We start from the raw sequence: 22,647 nt of genomic DNA on the forward strand, positions 1-22,647 counted from the left end.
GATGAAAAAAGTAAGTGACCTAAATTTACTAGAGGTTTGAGGCAAGTTTAGTCAAAAACCATTTCCTACCATGCAGAAACCAATCTACCGTATTTTAAATTGCCATCACTCGTGTGAAATTTCAACTTTTATCTCAGGCCTGGTTGTTTTTGATTATAACTCAATGCAAATGGCTCACACTGGTATACAAAATATTAAAAGCCTTCAATTTTCTCACAAAAAAATTAGTCACAAGGAGTTGATTGACCAATCAATGCACTATTCGCCACTATATGCTCGTATGCATGTATGAGGAAGTGTTGAAAGCTTGATGACATAAAGCGTAATAATTCTTCAAAAGTAATGAGCAATGGAGAGGTGTACTCGGTCTCTAGTAGCAACGAGAGTCGTTGATCACAAGGCCGTTATTGACTGAAAACTTAAGAACTTCCGAAACGTACACTACACACTTGTAATGGATAGCTTACTTCATCTGATTATCTGTACTATTTCCCAGGATTTAGTCAATCACGGAGTATGCTTATCTTATTTATGGATACACGGAAAATGTCTCTACATACATATTTATTCCCGCATTAGCATAAAATCTAACTGCTAATTCTACGCATAAAAATTCTAAGTTTCCGGAATTTTTCTGAATTATTTTTAATATTAACTAAAAATAATTCCGAAAACTTAGTTTCAAATTGCGAACAGCACTCAAGCGCATCAATTTTCATAACTTCGACTAGTTTTCGTTACTAGTTCCGACGACGTCAACATGCAGACCTATAATTGAAAAATCCGTTCATTCATCCAATCTATATGGTCATATAAACATTCAATCAATTATATGGTCAGAATTTAATCAATCAACTTTAAAAAAATAAATAATCAACGCTAAAATTTATGATTGAAAGTCACTCTGAAAATCTAATTAAGAAATACACAGACGAAGTTCACCTGAAATCTTACCACGAATTTTGTGGTTCAACCATCGGTGACATTTTATACCGTTAGATAACCCGTTCGTTTGATAACTAATCCTTCCATGATTCCCATATCATTATTGATATTCCTAGCCCAAGCTTTTTCTAGCTACGCCAGTGATCCAAAAGAATGTGAGACCATAATTACCGTTGGAATGGGATCTGCGTTAGCGCTGCCATCAGAAAGGCCGAATACGGCGGTGATAATCAGCGGGTTGATCAGGTAAATGGCGTATGTCAACTTGTTGGTATGGATGAAAAACTTCGAAGATAAGAATCGGGTCACTGCATCTGTGAAGCGACATAAAAAAATATCAGATAAAAAACACAAATTATTACAATCTGCCTGAATGGTCATTATTCTACGATCATTAAGTCTCACCCAAATTTTCAAGATCATATCAGCATCCTAACGCGATCATCATACTTACTCGAATAGCCGGCCGATGTGGCGATAATGGTCCAGCAGGCAGCCCACGCCACGAATATTCGAACCATAACCATGACGGTCGACGCCAACGGGTACGGGAAATTGCGCTTGAAGGTCGAATGCATACTGATGAACACCGCCACGCAGGCCAGGATCCAGTATTTGCGATATTGTTTCTGTCGAGTCATAAAGAAGGAAAAAACTTGTATCTTTTAGACATTCACCGTCGAGAACGCGCTGAGAAATAGGACCTACCTCAGTAATTTGTAGGTTGCTGCCGCCCATGGCCAGGAACCAACCGAAGTACACTCCCACCACGTAGGGGGACATGCGAGCCCAGGGCGCCACGTACAAGGCACTACCCGTATTGTAGAGAACATCGTACGACGGGACGAAGTGGTACATCAGCGTGATGGCCATGTTGAACACGAAAGTTGCCGCCGCAAAAACAACGTAGATCGATTTTCCTAGTTTGGCGTTCCTGTTGCAGACAAATTTTCAGCAAAAAGGAAAAATTCTTTGGTTGTAGACAAATACGTACGAGGGAAATGCCATTACATAGACCGTGTCAATCTAAATTACTAAATAAGTCATAAAGCTATTTTTGCTTTAATTTCGGGCATAATGTGAACAAAAACATCTCCTCAATTAGACTATCACGCACTTCACACGTACTCTCATCTACCCAAATGAGGGCTGAGAACATTTCGCAAAAAGTAATAAAAATAATGTCACGATTACGATGCAACCGGTCTTTGGCCCGGTACTTCAGATCCAAGGCCAAAAGAGAGTGAGAGTACGTCGATTATTAAACTCGTTTGGCAACATCGCCAAAGCTGAATGAATGAAAAGAAGAAAGGCGCGCGCACCCGGCACCGGCCCGCGGAGCCGTCAGAAGTGGGCAGCCAAAGTTGAGTGTGCGCGAATACAAAAAAAAGCCGCAAAGTGTGTGTGAGCCGAAAACGTGCATACGTACTTGGCATAGACGAAAAGCAGCCCGACGGAGATCATGTAATACTGCATCTCGCAGGCCAATGACCAGGTCCAGTTCAGGCAGAGGTCGTCGATGTTGTAGAGGTTTTGGATGTAAAGCACGTTGCGCCACCAGTACTGCTGGCAGCGGAGATCGGTCCGCTCGTGCACCCAGAATTTGGACTTCTCCACGACGTAGCTGGTCATCAATTCGCCGACTGCGGTGATCATCAAGTAGAGAGGCGAGAGCCTGAAACGAGACGCATAATGATGGTGGGTTGCGGGTACTTTCTTCCGGTTGGCCATCGAGACGTACCTCAAGTACCGGTGAAGAAGCATTTTTCCGTACAGCTTCGCGTTTTGCCACAAGCTGTTGGAACTGACCTCCTGAATTTTGCTGGGATTTCGCACGAAGTTGTACGTCACCAGGAAGCCGCTGATGGCGAAGAAGACATCCACCAGCAGCGGAGCATTGCTGATTATCTGATAGCGAACCTGCTCCGCGTAGTGGAACATCAGGGCGGAATTTTGGATGGTGAAAAATGTGTACCATTGCATGTGGAAACACAGGATCAAAAAGCAGCAAATGGACCTAGATCAGGGTTTTTGTTTTATTTTTTTTTCATTTGGAGAAAAATGTGTTGAAAGAAATATGGAATTGAAATGGAAAGAGAAAAAAGTTACGTCACGATCAAAACCGGAGTTTGTTTTCGGCTTCTTTCGCTTTCGTAATGATTACTGTGAATGAAAATGGCATTTATGCGAATTTTCCGTAGAATGACAAAAAATATAGTTTGAGAACATGAAATGTATTGTAACCTGATTAAAATCTTAGTCGTTCGGAGCAGTTGGACATTAAATGTTTGAATGAGAAAAAAAGCTATTCAAAATCAAATAATTTCATGTCAAAAAGCATATGCTATATTACTTTGTAAATATACACCTCTATTTGCATAAGAGTCCCATATCAGCTCTATGCAAGTTGAGTTGTTTGCCGTAATATTTCTTAAGCTCGTTTAGCAAACGCGGTAAAAGCGTTCCCGAACTCGTGGTAAAAAAAATACACTGTGATTTAACACCTGGATTACGAACATCAGAACGTTCCAAGAACGTTTACCCCTCTAATTTTTTTAAAGGTAGTCTTGGGGGGATCTACTGTTCAATATAGCGAATCTACTGTTCAATATAGCACTCGAGGGAGCGATTAGGAGAGCTGGCGTGCAAAGAAGCGGTACCATTATCACAAGATCCTGGGTTTTGCGGACGATATCGATATTATCGGAATTGATCGTCGTGCCGTGGAAGAGGCTTTTGTGCCTTTTAAGAGGGAGACAGCGAGGATTGGACTCACGATCAATACCAGCAAAACGAAGTACATGGTCGCTGGCAATCAACGTGGGTTCATTAGTGGCGGTGGTAATGAAATGGTGCTGGATGGTGAAAAGTTTGAAGTGGTGAAATAATTTGTGTATCTTGGAACATTAGTGACGTGCGATAATGATATTACCCGCGAGGTGAAAAGGCGTATTGCAGCTGCAAATAGGGCTTATTACGGACTTCGTAACCAGCTTAAGTCCCGTAGTCTGCAAACGAAAACAAACCCGCGCTGTATACTACTCTGATTCTTCCGGTGGCTTTATACGGCCATGAAACATGGACGTTAAAGGAGGCTGATCGGAGAGCTTTTGGAGTGTTTGAGCGTAAGGTGCTGCGGACAATACTCGGCGGTAAACAAGAGAACTGTATCTGGCGGCGTCGCATGAATCACGAATTGTACCAGGTATATAAAGGGCTGGATATTATTAAGCTTATACAACACGGCAGACTACGGTGGGCTGGTCACGTTGTTCGTATGCCGGAAGAACGTCAAGCGAAGATAATATTTAGTAGAGAACCCGGAAGAGGCCGCAGGCTTTGTGGAAGGCCGCGTACACGATGGCTTTTTGCAGTTGAAGAGGACCTGAGGGCGCTCAATGTTCAGGGCGACTGGAAGCGATTGGCCCAGGATCGAGTCCAGTGGAGAAGAATAGTCCATTCGGCTTAGGTTCATCGAAGAGCTGTAGCCAATCAACCATCAACCAACCTTGGGGGGATCAGGTTATTTGAAGAGAGGGTTACTCAGGTAACCTTCCACTACTTGGGTGGGCTTAGTGGGCCTGTCTTTCGTTAATCCCTCTCCCTGAGTGAAAACTTCAGGTGTCTGTTTGCAGATTTACCTTCATCCTTCTATTAACAAAAAAAAAAAAAATACTTTAGCTCAATTAATCGGATTAAGTCGATTGGCATACAATACTTTGGGTCTGGTTTTTCGTTAGGAGCAACGTTCAATTCCTGAGATTCGTTATTCGTCGCCGATGACACGGCGATCGCGATAATTCGTCTGTTGACAACCAGTCTTGTTACCTAGTTTTGTTAGTTACCTTTCGATCGTCCAACTGATACACAGGCGCACGTACTAGCCTTCGCTCAGCCAAGAGTTTTATTCTGTGTTTGGAATTAAGATCAACGTTGTTAATCTAGTATTAAGTCGAATAAATGCAGAGTAGTGTAATTGTTAGTTTTATTAAATACAGTGTTTTACTATGTCTGCGAGTGTGTTTTGCAATTTGCCTTAAAGGGATATTTTCACTGAATGCCAGCGGTGTTAGTAACCGTAATCCTAGGATAGGATGTGCCAAAAAGTGGCGGTGGCACATTTTCAGAAGGGTAGCTTATTGTTAACTTGGCCGTGTTGCTAGTGCAAAAAATTGATATTCATGAAAATATGCAAAAAGTTTTTTATTGATTTTTTTTTGTGTAAAATTATTTTATGCTGGCCAGTAAATGATATATAAATGATTCAAAATAATTCAAAATTGTGCTAATTTAAAATACTCGTTTTGAATCATCATTGACCACATTTAAGCCATTTTTACTCTGAAACTCATCTAATTCCACTTAAAAAACTGGCTTTTGTTAGTACGTAACATCTGTTACGATGAATGATCGCAGAAATGGACGAGAAAACATAAATTTTAATAATAATTTTTTTTTCGGATTTCGCATAAAAATTATTTGGAAGCACTGGCCACCACCTCGTCGAAGCAACCGACTGAGGAAACAGCAAGGCAGTCAAAATTGAGTTGTCACATCCTATCCTAGCCAGGGATGCCAGAAGATATTTTCATATGTCTTCAAAGTCGTTTAAAAATGTCTTCAAATGTCTTCAATATTAAAATAATGATTATTAGCGAGAAATTTCAAAATCCAATAGGTTTGTAAATTCAATAATCTCCTTGTTTTACTGATGTGGAATAATATTCTTTAAAATTATTTAATTTTTTTATGATGAGTTTCCCCTGGATTTTGTACTGAGTCGGATTTTTAACTAAATTTTCACGTGGAATTCTTTCAAATTTCTTTTTAAAGAATACCCTGTTGGGATTCAAAATTTACTGTGAAATACTTGAAGAAACATCCAGAGAATTTTCTGAAGGAACTTCCGGTAAAATTTCTAGATCAACTTCCGGATAAATTCCAGATGGAGCTTCTTATAACCTCTTTTGGATGGAGCTTTTAATTACTTCTGAAAGTCTCCTTAAGAAATTTCCCGAGGAATTCCTGTTGGAACATCCAAAGGATTTACTGAAGAAACTTCCGGAAAAAGTTCAGAAGGAAGTTCCGGAGGAATTCTTGGACGAACTTAAGAAGGAATTCGTGTAGAAACTTCAGGATGAATTCCGGATATTTTTTTTTCTGGAGGAATACCTGAAGGATTTTCCTGATGGTTTTTTGACGGATATTCCTGAGGAATTACTGAAGCAATTTCCGGTGGAATTCCTGAAGAAACTTCTGGAGAAATTCTTGGAGGTAGTTCTGGATGCATTCTTGGAGGAGCTTCCTGATGTATTGCTGCAGAAATTTCCGAAAGCAATCCTGGAGGAAATACCAGATAAATTTCATAGTATACTTCCGAAGGCATTCTTGGAGAGTAATTCGGCAACTTTCTTAAAAGATCTTCCAGAGCAAGAACTTTCGGAGGGATCCCTTGTGGAGCTTCCGCCGCAATCCCGGGAAAACTTTTGGAAAAAATCCTGGAAGAACTACTGGAATAATTCGTGAAGGAACTACTAAAGGAGTTCTGGAGAAACTTCTGGAACTTCTTCCAAATGAAGTCCTGGAGGATTTTTCGGAAAAAAAAACCCTGAAACTTCCGGACAATTTCCTGGAGGGATTACAGAAAGAATACCAGGACGATTTTTTGAAGAAATTCATAGAGGAATTCGCAGAGTAAATACTGGAAGAATGTCTAAAAATATTTCTAGAAGAATAATCAAAGGAATTCAAGGAAAAATTTAACAAAAGTGTGTAGCAAGTTTCCTCTGAATTTCTTTTACGTACCAACCAGAAATACCCATTTAACACCAGTATAATTTCAATTTCGTATTGACATTCGTAAGAATTTTTAATGAAAATTAATTGAGACAATTTTCTTGTGGAAATTAAAAGGGATTTATTGTGGGAATTGTGGAAATCAAGATGAATTTTCCATTTAAAGTTTGGAGGATTTTCTTTATGTTTTTTTTACGGAAATTATTAAATATAAATTTTGTACTGAATTTACAATTTCAATTCTCTTGAATATAGACAAGAAATTCCTCATAATTTTCATCGGAAATTCTTTTAAAAATTCACAGACAATTCAAAGGGTTTCCCATCGAATATTTAGACGAAAGTTACATGGACAAACCGAAAAGATCAAATGAATTCGTAAGGAATTTAGAAAAAGATCAGGTTCTAGCTCAACGATTGAATAGATTAAATAAAGCCATAGAAGAGTTTAATATATTTTTGCCGTTAAATAAAACGGCAATTGCGTTCCAATGTAATGATCGAAATACCTTCTTATATGAACACCATCGGGAATTTTTTAACCAGCGCCTAACTTTAAGTTGAGTGCGTACGTATGAAGTCTGAAATGCGTTGCATTTATCAGCCAGCTAGTGTGAATGTATTTTTATGTTTGAGATTCTAAGCCCCAGACAAAGACTATTATAACTTTTGTATTTTTTTGCATAATTTACATATGGTTGGGATTCAGCCAAACCGCACCAAGCGGCTTTTTGACTAACTTGTGATATTTTGTTCGCAAAAGACAAACGGAAAGTATTTCATGTTAAGTCATGCGTACATTTGTTGTAAGGGATCCTCAGCTATGGCGTTGAACGATGTCCGATGCGATTTTTGACCAAGTGAATCTATTACATGAAAACCTTGGCAAAAAATAGGAAATATTTCATTGGCGCTTGGTGTGATTTGGCTGAACCCCGACCATATATAGAAGTCGCAGAATTTATAACTAAGAAATAAAATTATATTTTCTCTCGCTGGCTTATTGATTGTCTTCAAGTATCTTCAAATAAGTAGATAAGTCTTCAAATATTTTGAAAAGTCTTCAAAATGTCTTCACGAAATAAATGTCTTCACAGAGATTCAAATGTCTTCAAATTGAAGACATGTCTTCAAATCTGGCATCTCTGATCCTAGCCGCAATCCAAACGAAGAAGATCCGCCGACAGCCGACAGTCACTCTATCCAATTAAACTGATCGAGTGTTAGGGAGCCACCAAGGAAATCGGAGGAGGTAATAACCCGGTCCCTCAACATTTTGATCCTTCGAACCGGATACGGCCACGGAAGGAACATTAGAAATACCATCACTATCGCTTGGAGTCATACTGCACTCAGATTCGCGCCATCATTGAATACGGACAATTGGCTTTTTACACAACAGGGGATTATTGGAGGTTGCGCATTATCCAAACAACACTGGCTCGGTTTGGACATTCATCGAATGGAGCCCAATGTGTTGGTAAGTTGGAACAATTTATATGTCCTGCCGAAGCGAAAACAAAAAATCCTTTTTTAAATTGGAATTTCATCAAAATCTGCATTTGAATCTGACGGTGAGCTGCGTGGTGATTTATTGATTACAATTGGAGTGCGTTTGGACGATACTGGCAGTCGATCTGGAGCGCTTCAGTACTTGAGAACCATCCGCCCGTATTAGACTGGCCAAAGGATTTGTCAAAGCTGTGCGTCAAGGTTTCATCCCCTATGGAATTGCCGAGCTGCTGAACCAGTGGTATGGTTTATCTCCCAGGTAAATTAAACAAGTTCAGATGTTCGGCCGAAGCGAAGATTTCTGGATTCTAACGCCATTTTTTTCGACGTGTTTTCACGATTTACACCTGTTGGAGCCACACATTACTATTGGAGAGGTGATCTAGTGGTTCCCAATGCGACGGCGCAGCAATCAGAACTGTCTTCACCTCGATCATGTTTATTTAGAACGTTTTTTGACGATTGGATCTACCCCCAATTAACCACCCACCTCCGCAACGTGAGGCTACAAGTTAACAGAAGAGGTCTCTGCAACAGTTATCTGTCAAGGTGAAGGTCAGGAAGGTATATGTCACCGGATGTCCATTTGGATATTACACCTTGCTTTCCCGTTTTGGTTTCCTACCTATTTGCGTTGGCGCTGGGCAACAATAACCACCATCGTGTCACAATATTTAAACTACGATTTGGATTATCGTTCGGGTACTGCCACTTATTTTTGAAGGTAATATACATACAGTAGTATATGGCCTGCTTTATGCCCTCGGTGAGCTGTGCTGTTTAACGACTAGCGTTCAATCGACCCTTAGAGATTCAGTGTTCCTGCTTGGTTTACGTGGATTGGTGACACATTTCACTGTGCCAGGAATCACGTGGATCACTACACCAGTCGTCTCTCTTACCGTTACGTGTGCGAGTAACTTCAATCATCATGGCGCCCCGTAATCTGACATCGTTGAAGGCTTTCGTCGTGAAGCTGGGGGAAATTCAAGTCAGCCTGGACGATATTCGGAGGATCGTTCAACATTACGATAAAGCCATTACCGCGACTGTTGCCAACACGCGCTTAGATAGGATTGGTGAACTTTGGAAGTACGGTTAAACATTGGTTGAGATGAGGACGACGAGACTTTCTACAAATATCGTCTCATCTACAGCGATCAATACTACCGATCAAAATCATCTTTTACGAGCAAGCCAAAGGAGCTGCAGGGTTTACCGGAGCCGGACCAGTCAACGTGTGCTAACGACTCGATGGTGCACGGTGTCCTCGACCATGTGCGACTGCCGTAGATCAAGCTGCAGTCAATGACTGTTGAATGCAATGGCGACATCGACGAGTGGATTAGTTTCCGTGACTTGTTCACTTCCTTGATTCACTGGCGGACTGATCTTCCGGAGGTGGACAAAAATCATTATTTAGAGGAGTGTCTTCAGGGAGAACCAAAGGCTTTGATAGATCCTTTGAAGATTACGCAGGATAATTACAAGATCGCATGAGACGCACTTACCATACGTTTCAATAATAGTAAGCCACTCAAGAAAAGGCAGGTTAAGTTGCTCTTTAGTCTTCCTCCGTTCGAAAGAATTGTGCATACTCTAGACCATGTTGTCAAGCCAGCAGAGTATAAGGATCTCTTTCCAGACAATCCTCTCATCAAACGTTTAGACCCGGTGACCCGCCGAGGTTGGGAGGAAGTTTCGCTGGCTCCAGGGGGTACCTCGAACAAAAATGCGTGAAATTATCATCGTGCTAGCCTCATAATATACGAATGCAAAAATATGGTAACCTGGCTTAGAAACCTCGCAGTTAATAACTGTGGAAGTGCTCAATGAACTGAACACTAAGCTGCGAGGCGGCTCTGTCCCAGTATGAAGATGTAATGCCAATAAGAAGCAGAAGATCTATCCCAAGCAGAGTAATGTATGAAGGGCTGTTGGACAAAAGATCATAAGGACAAACGTCTACCTGATCGAAACAAAATATTGAATAATATGCTTTCGAAATAAAATCAAGCCTCCTTCCAAAAGGCCTTTCTTTTAAAGATGCTCTGTAGCCTCCTTTCATGAGGTTCTGAAGCCTTCTTTCAAGAGAATCTGAAGCCCTTTTTAAGAGGCTCGAAAGCCGGTCTTCTAGATGCTCGGAATTTTTCCCCGAAAGCCTCCTTGCAAGAGGCTTGGAAGCTTCCTTTTCAAGAGGTTCTGAAGCCCTTTGTAAGAGGCTCGAAAGCCTGTCTTCAAGAGGTTCGAATTTTTCTTGGAATCCTCCTTTCAAGACGAAACGACGAATATGCTCGGATGCCTCCTTTCAAGAGGCTTTCTTAAGAGGCTCGAAGCCTGCCTTCAAGAGGTTCGGAATTTTTCCTCGAAAGCCTCCTTTCAAGAGGCTTTGAAGCCCTTTAAGAGGCTTTGAAGCTCTTTTTAAGTGGCTCGAAAGCCTGTCTTTAAGAGGTTCGGAAGCCTCCTTTCAAGAGGCTCAGGAAGCCTCCTTTCAAGAGGCTCAAGCCTCCTTTCAAGAGGCTCAGAAGCCTCCTTCCAAGAAGCTCGAAGCTTCATTTCAAGAGGCTCAGAAGCCTCCTTTCAAGAGGCTCAGGAAGCCTCCTTTCAAGAGGCTCAGAAGCCTCCTTTCAAGAGGCTCAGAAGCCTCCTTTCAAGAGGCTCAGAAGCCTCCTTTCAAGAGGCTCAGAAGCCTCCTTTCAAGAGGCTCGGAAGCCTCCTTTCAAGAGGCTCGGAAGCCTCCTTTCAAGAGGCTCGGAAGCCTCCTTTCAAGAGGCTCGGAAGCCTCCTTTCAAGAGGCTCGGAAGCCTCCTTTCAAGAGGCAAGGCAATTCTTCGCAAGTTAGTGGCAACTGCGATCGTCGACGTGGAAGATGACCAAGATGGAAGGTTTCCTGCTCGCGCTCTTTTGGATTCGGGCTCAGAGCGAAACTTTATCACGGAGCGTCTGAGCCAACGGATGAAGACCCAACGAGAAAAGGTGGATATTTCGGTACGTAGAATTGGTCAAGCAAGAATCAAGGTCAAACACAAAATATGAGCGTTGGTGCGATGGCGAATTTCTTCTTTCTTGCCAGCAACGTAACGGTTAATCTGCCATCTCCTACAATGGTTGGTCGATAGCTCCAGGAATCAAACTGGCAGATCCCGCTTGCTTCGAGTCAAGCAGGGTGGACTTGGTGCTCGGTATCGAATATTTTTTCGATTTCTGCGAAATCGGTCAAGGCATCAACCTAGGCAACCAATTGCCGACACTGAATGAATCAGTTTTCGGAGGCGTAGTGTGAGGGTGGAGACTCATCCAACTCTCACCAGGATCTGCACACTACATGCAACGCTTCCAAAACAGAGAATATGGATTTTCTAGTTGCCCATTTCTGTCTAGCGAAGAAGTTGGTTCCATGAAGGTACTTGCACAAGAGGAAAAACGATGTCCCAACACATAGTCCAACAAATAACAAAATAACAATGGCCGGTATATGGTTATACTCCCGAAGAAAGAAGGCAGTATTCAAGGTACGGAGCAACGGCTGGCAAGGAATGCAAACCTTCCTAAAAAGTTACCACGACTGCATGGAGGAATATGAATCGCTGGGACACATGGAAACGGTCGAAGGGGCGATCTTAATAACAAAATGGCGGTGGTCCCGTTTTCAAGGAAGACAGCACCACTACCAAAGTCAGGATGGTGTTCAAGGCCTCCTGCGTAACATAGACCGGCATATCGATCAATGACGTGTTGTTCTGGACCGGTGATACAGGATGAGCTCAGATTAATCACCCATGCGAAGCCGTACCAAGCAAATAATGCTCGTTTCTAACGTCGAGAAGATGTTTCGGCAGATTTGAGTTCACCCGGAGGAAAGGCCACTGCACTGCATCTTGTGGCGCTCAGGTCCTCAGGACAACATCAGCTTTTATGAATTTACTTAAGGTACCAAACCAACACCGTATTTGACCACAAGGACCCTCAAACAGCTGGCATTGGATTCATGAGCAAAAGGCATATTCCCTCGGATCACGTGCGGCGAGCGAAGACACTTCCGCTCATCACGGGAGCAGACACGATGGAAGAAACCTCCGAGTTGCGAAAGCAGCCGAGCCAAATGACTGAAAGAGGCGGTTTTAGACGGAAGTGGGCATCCAACAGTCCTAAGGTCTTTCTGAAGATAATTTAGCAATTCGAGCGGGGAATGGAATCAACTTGGTACCGGATACATCCATCAAAACCCTTGGGCTCATCTGGATGCCGAAGACTGATCAGCTGAAGTTCAGCTTCAACATTCCTTTGATGCGACCAAGTCAGTGGTGTGTGTGTCCAATCTAACCCCCACTGTCTGGCAGTGATGTTATGGAAGAAAGCTGTCTGTATTACATGATTTAACAGTCAGATTTAATCCAGGAGTTAGATGGTGTTATCTCTATTGCAGCTCCAGTGACCCATTTCAGATTGGCTAGTATGTCATGAGCAGTCCGAGATCACTTTTACTTACAATAAGCCCCACAATGTGGGGCCCACATGTTTATGCTACCATTATCAATTGGATAATGAATCCATAAACAAACTTCCGGATTCTCTAATCCGGCGCGTATTTACTTTAGATATCATAATTATGTAAAACCCTTATTATTCGTAAGAATAAAATAGTAGTGAAACCATAATGAAACAATCTCACCAATCGCAGATTGCTCCTGACAGTCCTGATTTCAAATGCGGTGCATAATAGTTAATATGCGTCACTCGTCAGCCGAAGTGGGTGGATGTTCCTCGACAATAGTTTCATGTTTCCCTAAACAGCATACCACTATCACCAACCCACATTCTTTAGGTCTATTTTTGTAGATTATTTCACGAAACGGAACATTTCATTATTATAATTCGAACTATTGTAGTAATAACGGATCACTATGAAAATCGGCTTTCCTTTTTTAGATCATTTCTAAAAGAAAAAAAAATTTTAAGGGAATCAATTTTTTCTCTTAGAACATTTTGGGGGAAATTTTTCATCGAACTTTAACACCGGACGATACGCAAGCGTTTTTATAGCCAAAAATATTCCTCTATGCATAATGATTTAGGGGTGCTCAAAATTAATCAAAACTTTTTTCCATTCTAGGTTTTCCCATTACCAGTATTTATTTGAACTTTAAAAGTGAAAGCAGTCACTCTGTTTATTATTATTGTTTTTCATAAAATTGAGGATATTCTGTTTGTTGGGGAATATTCATCTAATTTGCCATCGTATGGTGTCGAAAGTTAATGTTTCATTTGCGAGTTGAGAAACAAACTGCTAAAATTAGTACGCGAATAACAACAAAAGCGTTGATAGCTGTATGAAAAGGAAAACAAATTAACCAAGTGATTGGTAATAGGGCAATTGAATTTTTAATTTTGCGAAACCACAAAAATTGGAGAGTTCTACAGAAAAATAGGCTGCTAATGTCGACGACTGAACTTGAGAAGAGGCAATATTTTTCTGGTTCGATGGGAGATTCATTCAACATCTGCAACATCACGAAGAATAAGTTGGAAAAGCAAGCAATGCACTACGTATTGAATAAAACAGTACGTCAATATAACTACTCCTGTTTTTACATTACTCACGAAATTCCTTGAATTACTTTTCAAACTCCTTTACTTAACTCCTTCACTTAAGATCAACACACAAAGCTTTTTTTACGTCGATATTTTTTTAATGTAAATCAAAGCCGCGTTGTTGAAAAAACCGACGTGAAAAATCGTATTATTTCAAAAATCCGATAAAAAAAATTCCGGTAAAAAAAGTATCGCAATGACATAAATCGTGTTTCTACATTATCAATTTTCTTGATCTTTACACGTTGTGTTTTAAATCTATGTGGTACCGCGTAATAATAACCGCGTAAAAATAAACCTCAGTGTAATAAATATTGCCTGGCAATCTGATAATTTTCTCCGTAAATCTGATCTCAATAATTTTCAAAGCCACAAAAAATTAAAAATTTTGAGCACTCCTAAATCATGTCCGATGGAGCTTGAATTTTGCATAGGGGCATATTTTAAGGCTAAGGAAATGTTTGCGTAACGTCCGGTTTTTAAATTCGATGAAAAATTGTTTTCGCCATAAGAAATTTTTTCGAAGTCCCAAAACAGACGATTTTTTTCCAAAAATTAATTCTCAAAGTTTCATGCATCTTTTGGCCCCAAAAAAACAAAAAAAAATTTCCCCTTTGTGAGAAAAAAAAAGTTTTGATTAATTTTGAGCAACCCTAAATCATGTCCGATTTAGTTCAAATTTTGCATAGGGGAATATTTTTGGCTATGAAATCGTTTGTGCATCGGTGTTAAAATTCGATGAAATTTTTTTTCATCGTCTGAAAAATTTTAAGTCCTAAAAATGTTCTAAGAGAAAAATCGATTTTATCCAGAATTTTTATTTTATATTTGTTTAAATGACATCAGATCTCGGCGTTTCATGCATTTTTAAGGCATTTGGCATCAAAAACAAAAATTCGATTTTCGACTGTCTCTTTTGTTCCCCATTGAAAAAAAAAATTCATGGGTAAAACTTTAATACTTTGATGAGCTTTAGGCACCCCTAAATCATGTCCGATTGAGCTCAAATTTTGCATGGGGTAATGAAATTTATGAGCAATATCGTTTTTTGAAAATCGAAAATTTCATTTTCATTGGCACCCTAGGCATCATGCCGTTAAAGATTTCTGGTGGTGTGGGTCGAAATGGCTGGAGAAGCAACCCGAAAATTGGCCAGAACCACAGTCATCAAATGGAACTGAAGCGGAGAAGGATAAGAGAATAATTCTCCAGACGAGGAATTCAATGAATGGTACCTAGGACGTTCAGGACGATCTTCTTCGTACACCGAGCTCGTTAGACGAACTGCGTATTGGTTACGGTACCTGAATATGTTCCGTACACCACGAGATCAAGCGGAATCCACCAAAGTTTCTCACAACAATGGAGCTAAAGGATGCAGAAGTCTACCTGGTACGAAGAGTTCAGCAAGAAATTTTCGTGGAAGAATGGGGAGCACTGTCCAAAGGAGACTCTGTTCCGACAAAGTCGTCATTGCGTTGCTTCAACCCGTACATATCAGAGGATCAGGTGATTAGAGTAGGAGCCCTATGGTATCACCAGCACGCCATCAGCTGATCAGACTTATTCTACGTTATTTCCACGAAAAACTACTGCACGCTGGGCCGCAATTATTGTACGTGGATTTCCCTACTGGACCCAACCGTTCGAAATAGTCGCTCCTTGAACAGTCGTTAAAATCGCCGTTTTCACCTTCACACCCATTTTCATAATAAAACCTGTCAAAACTGACCTGTTTGCCACGTGCTTTTTGCTGTTTCCCTCGGAATTCTCTTTCTTTTTCCGATGTTTTGACAGATAAGGAGCAAAAAACAAGGCAATCTACCAAATATTTATCGAGTTTTGCTAACCTTGCTGCAAAAGGGAACGTTAGAAATAGGCAAGTGAACCGACCTTCGAATCCATTGGTCAAGGAAATCCACAATACTATTGGCAACTATTCGATTACGTTTCTGACCGCTGGGCGGGTAGAGCGTGGTTCGAAACGTAGTAGACCAATGCATGAAATGTTTCCGGGCGAAACCATCATCGATCGAGAATTTATGGGGGAACTGTCAGCGCCGCGTGCTACAGTATCCCGATAGTTTTCCCCGATCGGCGTAAACTATTGTGGGCCATTTTTGTCCTGCCAGCATCCCGGCGCCCAGTGGTAAAAATGTATGTCGCTGTGTTCATTTGCTTGTGAACCAAGACGGTGCATCTCGAACTTGTTTCGGACCTGACTACTGACAGGTTCATCAAAGCACTGCGACGTTTCTCGGCCAGAAGAGGGAATTACGAAGGTGCAGGTTTGTACTTCGACAATGGAACAAACTTCGTTGGAGCGCGGAATAAGTTGAAGGAATTGGACGAACTACTGAGAATGAATGAACATCTTGAGGGTGTGGCGAAGCACTGCTCGCAACAAAAAATACGATGGCATTTTAACCCGCCGAGTGCTCCTCGCTTCAGAGACCTATGGGAGGCCACGGTACGGTCCGCCAAGATTCATTTGGTTAAAGTAGTAGGAGAAGGATTATGGGCCCTCCTTAGCCGTGGCTACAAAACAAGACCATGCTAAGGGTGTCTCGACTTTTCTGGGCATAAAAGTATCTTCGTGCTAGCCTCATGATATACGAATGCAAAATGGTAACTTGGCTTAGAAACCTCGCAGTTAATAACTGTGGAAGTGCTTAATGAACACTAAGCTGCGAGGCGGCTCTGTCCCAGTGTGGGGATGTAATGCCAATAAGAAGAAGAAGAAGAAGAAGAAAAAGGAGGAGAAACTTCGTTATCACCCGAGGATTTTACCACGTTGCTCGTACAGATAAAGGGTTATTTAAATTTCAGGCCATTGACGCCCATGTCGGATGATCCCTACGATCTGGAGTCTTTAACATCATCGCATTTTTTCTATGGGTTCCAGTCTAAAAAGCTTACCGGATCCTGATTTGGGATATGTTCAACTGAGCCGGCTGGATCGCTTCCAAGTGATACAGAAGTTGCTCTAAGATTTTTGGAAGAGATGGTGGCATGAATACTTGTGCCAGCTTCAGTGAAAAAATAAGCAATGGAAACGATCAATTAAGGTCGATATTTGTGGGCTAGTAATTATTCGGGAGGATACCACCTCTAATGAAATGGAAATTATGCCGAATCACTGCTATTTACCCGACGGTTGTATTTGACTATTCCCGAAAGTATTCCTTTGATAAACCTCCAGCACCTTCTGGTGACAATGTCATACGAAAAATTGTTTTGTTCAGGCTGTTGCGTCTGTTTGTCTGTGAAAATACTACACAGTATAAAAATGTTACAGCATATATGATGTAACAAAAAGGCTCCGCTCGATTACACTCATTTTTCCATCACTTTTTAAAATTACAGGTCGTCGTTACTATGGAGCTAGTATTCAATATTGTGTACAAGAAAAAGTTGGATGTAAAATTAGAGGCTATTGAACACAAAAATATGCGTTCAAATATTTGCATAGCGTGTAATTTTCAGAATTTTTAACTGTGTATTAATCTTTTAGAAAGCAAGAGATTGTACACCAGGTATTGGTAATTTGATAAAAATTGAAAACGACACTGAAAGAACTTAGAAATCTTAAAGAATTCAGTTGCTCACTCGCTGAGAAAATCAATTTAAAATTTAAGTTTTGTTTGAAATTTCAAAGTTAATTGCCTATATTCCTGATATGGAAATTAATTACTGAAACTCGATTTGTGTAATTGCACAACATGTAAAAGATTTAGTTTGAAAAGTGTATTGAAGGGTAACCACTTTCTTCGGCGAGGTGTGATCCCACGAAACCAGTACGACAGACAAGTGCTTTCCCTATTAAGCTACCTCCATCGTCCTCCGCAGCTCAGAAGATTACTGATGAAATTAAATTACCAACTCCAGGCACATAGCTGAACTTTTGCAATCTATTTTTTTAAAACAAACTCTTTTACACGCATTGTTTTGTGCAATGCCAGACATATAACTAAATACTCATCCTACTCGGTTGGCATTGCATAATCAACAAATCAAAAATATGCGATGATCAAAACTCCACCGAAAGCTTCGTTTCGTTTAGTTAAGTTATTCAAATTCAGTTTGCAAATTTATGCTTCATGCTCGAATATTCAAAATATATTTTTCTGTTCTATATAAATGGATCTCACTCTCACACAAGATCTCACTAAAAAATAATTTAACCTATTCCAAAGTACAAGCATTTGAATGAGAATTGTTAATGAATTTCGGTACTAACTTTTAACTAGGAAAGAATATGTTTTGTAAAGTTTGTACAGAAAATATCAGTTATCATTATTCATCAACTCATCATAATTGATTCATGTCCCATTCCGACTTCTCCTGCTTGCTGAAAAAAGAAATGAACGGTAAGACTACTTTCGCTCGATGAGGTGTTGATGGTCGATGAGAGCAATGGTGGTGTTGTGGCGCGGTGTGATTAATGCGGACAGATGGCTGCGCACATATCTTGGACCCCGCAAGACGCTTTTATGGTTCAAGGTTATGTGCTCTGCTGCTGCAGCAAGCAGGCCAGGAGGAGGCTCTGATGAACAAACTATAGCGACAGAAAGAGAAATGGCAAAAGGAGCGAAAAAGTTGAAGAGCTATTTACTTGAATCCACAGATCACCGGCAACGACTGTGGGCCAATGTCAGTTCGGAACACGGTAGCGAGGTTGCGGCGCACGTTGAAACTGTCGATGACCTTGTCCATGAAAGTGTCCTTGGGTGGGAAGGCAGGGGAGGAGCTTTGAGTTGGGGCATGTTTTGGTTTGGGCGTAGTTTCCTTCATCCGTTCGTCGTCATTTGGCGCCACCGTGCCGTTTGAGGGTGCTTTCGGTGCCGCTGAGTAATGCCCATTCATTTGCGTCGGAGAGTAGGTCGTGACGCTTGGCGGCTCTGAAGGTGTGATCGTCGATCGTTGGCTCGGCTTTTCTTCGTTACCTTTTTGCTCACGACATTGTGCCAAATAGACCATAATGGCTGTTAGGGCGACGGTGATGCTAATTGTTGATTGGCGGGAAACGATGGATAAACGAAAGCAATTATGTAGAAACTGAGTTCAGTGCCAGTTCTCGTCCGTGATATGAAGAAAGTAGGTCAAACTCGATCTTACCTGATAATGAACAAGCTTGGTTTGCTCCAAAATTCCTCTGTCAACTGCAGATCTTTGACTTGTAGCACGTTTGGTCGGAATTCGAAGATATCTTGTGCTTGGATGATCCGCTCCTCGAAGAACCTCTCGGTCAGGTTGAACAATTCGCCATTCGAGCACGATTGAGGAACGCAAACTCCAATGTGCAGAATGTTCTAATTATGAAATCAACCCAGCAAAGGGTCAAAAGAATAACAGTTCATAGTACCCTGGCTAGCCTTGAACAGTTTGAGTAACCCACAGCAAAGATCGACTTACCTCACTGAGAAACTTCATCTCTACCTGCCAGGCGGACTGATGTTGGGCGTACACCATTCGGAAGCCGACGTCGAACGGAGCCAGCGCCTTCACCAGATTCGGTTTCATGTTCCGCCTGTACCGGTCGGACAGGGTAATCGACAGCGGGGTCTGCGCCGCCAGGCAGCCCTGCTCCGACCCTATCCAATGATTGTGGCCCCACATGAAACCCGCCTCCTGGATTCCGGACGAGTCTAACACTGCGAAGCGAAAGAGAGAGAGAAAAAAAATTCAGCACCGATCAGATCCCACACACGAGGGGTTATGACAGAGATGTTTGCTTTCAAAAGTGTTAAATGATCGCCTGGCAAATGGCATTGGAAGATCGATTGAAGATTGGATCCACACGGGCGGCAGTTGGCCGATTATTTTTGTCCGGTTGCAGACAAGTCAATCTGCGTGATATAGACAACGAAAGGTATATATTTGTTGAAGAAGTTAGTTACTTTTAGTTACTTAAGTATAGATAATCTTCATCTAGTTCATCACAATTTCGTTGTTTTATGTATTTTATCATTGGAATTCTCGTTCATTTGATATTTAAAATTTGATTAATAAAATGTGACCTGTAGTAACTATACCAGTTTTGGACAGGGTTCCGTACTCGTGTGACAGAAAAACTTCATACTAGGGGTTTGTTGACCTACTTATTAACTCCAGATTTCTTCATTATTGAAACTGGAAAATTACTTTTGACAAATTGAATATTTTCAGAGTGACCTAATTAGGGGGCCCTCCTTAGCCTAACGGTAATGCGCGGCTCCTGAGCAACTCAATTTGTCTGATTTGGTAACAGCAACTCAAATAGAACTTGATTTGGTCATTCATAAATCTCAGAAACTGATCTAGGTATGACAAGTGTGCTGCTTGGGCTTCAAAGCAAGGTCATGCTGATAGTTCCGATTCCCTGTACGGTCTAGGGAATTGTTTCGACTCCCTGGCATAAAAGTAACATCGTGATAGCCTCATGATATTCGAATGCCAAAATAATAACTTGGTTTCTAAGCCTCTAAGTTAATAACTCTAAAAAGTTTAATGAACGCTGAGTAGTGAGACGGCTCAGTGAGTGATGTAATGCCATAGAAGATGAAGTAAGTTTAGAAATCGATGTGGCCACAGCCGGGCACTCATGCTAGTAGGTAATATAATAAGTGATGAGCTTCTCAAACACTAAAAAAATCACTATAATAAAGATTTAAAAAGATATTGGGAATGATTTGCCTGTTCTCATTTAATATGATAAAATATAAACGCTTATGAACCTAGTCGCTGGGAAAATTCATCTTGCACCACTCAATTCTCTACCTCGTATTTTTTCAGATTAATAAAGAATTATTGAGTCTAAGACTGGATCTGGCACTGATCGGGACTAGACTACGACTGAATTGGGATTGGACTGGGACTGGGACTAGGACTGAACTAGGACTGGACTAGGACTGGACTGGGACTGAACTGGGACTGCACTGGGACCGGACTGGGACTAGACTGGACTGGGACTGGACTGGAAATGGTCTGGAAATGGTTTGGGACTGGACTGGGACTGGACTGGTACTGGACTGGTACTGGACAGGGACTGGGACTGGACTGGGACTGGACTGGGACTGGACTGGGACTGGACTGGGACTGGACTGGGACTGGACTGGGACTGGACTGGGACTGGACTGGTACTGGACAGGGACTGGGACTGGAATGGGACTGGACTGGGACTGGACTGGGACTGGACTGGGACTGAACTGGACTGGACTGGGACTGGACTGGGACTGGACTGGGACTGGACTGGGACTGGACTGGGACTGGACTGGGACTGGACTGGGACTGGACTGGGACTGGACTGGGACTGGACTGGGACTGGACTGGGAATGGTCTGAGACTTGACTGGGACTGGACTGGGACTGGACTGGGACTGGACTGGGACTGGACTGGGACTGGACTGGGACTGGACTGGGTCTGAACTGGAATGGGACTGAACTGGAATGGGACTGGACTGGGACTGGACTGGGAATGGTCTGAGACTTGACTGGGACTGGACTGGGACTGGACTGGGACTGGACCGGGACTGGACTGGGACTGGGACTGGACTGTTCAGGGGACTGAACTGAGACTGGACTGGGACTGGACTGGGACTGGACTGGGACTGGACTGGGACTGGACTGGGACTGGACTGGGACTGGACTGGGACTGGACTGGGACTGGACTGGGACTGGACTGGGACTGGACTGGGACTGGACTGGGACTGGACTGGGACTGGACTGGGACTGGACTGGGACTGGACTGGGACTGGACTGGGACTGGGCTGGGACTTGACTGAGAATGGACTGGGACTGGACTGGGACTAGGACCGGACTGGGACTGATTTGAAGAAGTGTATAAATTTTACAAATGAAGTTAATTAAGTCAATTGCAAAAATTGTTTGAGAATTTATGCGTATTGAGTGAATTGCATAAGAGATACATAGAACAAATAAAACATGTTTCAAAATTGGACATCAATAGTATGAATAAATAATTGAAAGATTGAAAATAATGCCAAAGTGTTCCACACCTGTTCATTTTTGCTATGGATATTGAATATTCATTTTTCCTTGCATGGCAACAATAATTTCATGCTAACCAACTCGCGGGATGGGTCGATCTTAATCAAGAGAAAAATCACACAGCAATATGAATCGGAAAAGCACCGAAGCATGAGTTTAGTTTGCAGAGGTGTGCTTCCACATTCTGTCTTCTATTTGTCAGCACTATCCAAACCGGATCAGGGACTCTAATTGTAAACCAAATAGCAAGTGCCAGCGTGTCTCGAAAAATTCAGAGAAAAATTATGAATCGTTGTCAGCAAAAGTGGTACGAAACCCATACTTTTTTTTATTTTTGATTGTTTTGCTTTAATAACTATTGTCTAGGGTTCATGCAGAGAGAGACTACCAATAACGTATTTTGGTAACGCGAACGTAAATTTTGTTTAGCGTTAAGTTGAGAACGTAAATCGAGCTTAATAATTTTCGTTAATAGATGTTTTACTGAATCTGTACACTGTAAAGAACACATATACTAGATTTAGTGATCAGAACTGTAAACGTACCGCTTTGACAAACAGCGGTTCAAATTACCGCGACAATTTAGAGGTTGATGATCGATTTGGCGTAGTCGATGTGTAAACGCCAAGCATTCTTCGACACACATTAAAATGAATATAAATGTCAAAAATGCGAACGAGGTGCGACGGATTGACGTCACCACCTGACGATATGATCTGCAGGGAGAAATGCGCCTTCGGCCGATGGCGACCAACAAGACGAGATTTGACGAGAATCATCAATCAATTCTGCAACGAAACGGTTCAAGCATGAT

General features: G+C 41.7%; 1 protein-coding gene across 1 annotated transcript in view; it reads right to left on the reverse strand.

Annotated features, from left to right (window-relative positions):
- LOC134218266 (uncharacterized) overlaps positions 1-22,647 on the reverse strand; it is an 87,383-nt gene that overhangs the window by 13,440 nt on the left and 51,296 nt on the right. The window contains exons 2-9 of the mRNA XM_062697197.1: positions 19,261-19,499; positions 18,964-19,157; positions 18,461-18,850; positions 2,687-2,962; positions 2,375-2,620; positions 1,654-1,879; positions 1,400-1,574; positions 1,117-1,259 (exon numbers count right to left, since the gene is read on the reverse strand). Of these exons, the coding sequence (XP_062553181.1) occupies positions 1,117-1,259; positions 1,400-1,574; positions 1,654-1,879; positions 2,375-2,620; positions 2,687-2,962; positions 18,461-18,850; positions 18,964-19,157; positions 19,261-19,499 (1,889 nt within the window). The remainder of the gene's footprint in view (positions 1-1,116; positions 1,260-1,399; positions 1,575-1,653; positions 1,880-2,374; positions 2,621-2,686; positions 2,963-18,460; positions 18,851-18,963; positions 19,158-19,260; positions 19,500-22,647) is intronic.

The sequence above is a fragment of the Armigeres subalbatus genome, chromosome 2 (genome assembly GCF_024139115.2).
Source record: "Armigeres subalbatus isolate Guangzhou_Male chromosome 2, GZ_Asu_2, whole genome shotgun sequence".
Classification (NCBI taxonomy): Eukaryota; Metazoa; Arthropoda; class Insecta; order Diptera; family Culicidae; genus Armigeres; species Armigeres subalbatus.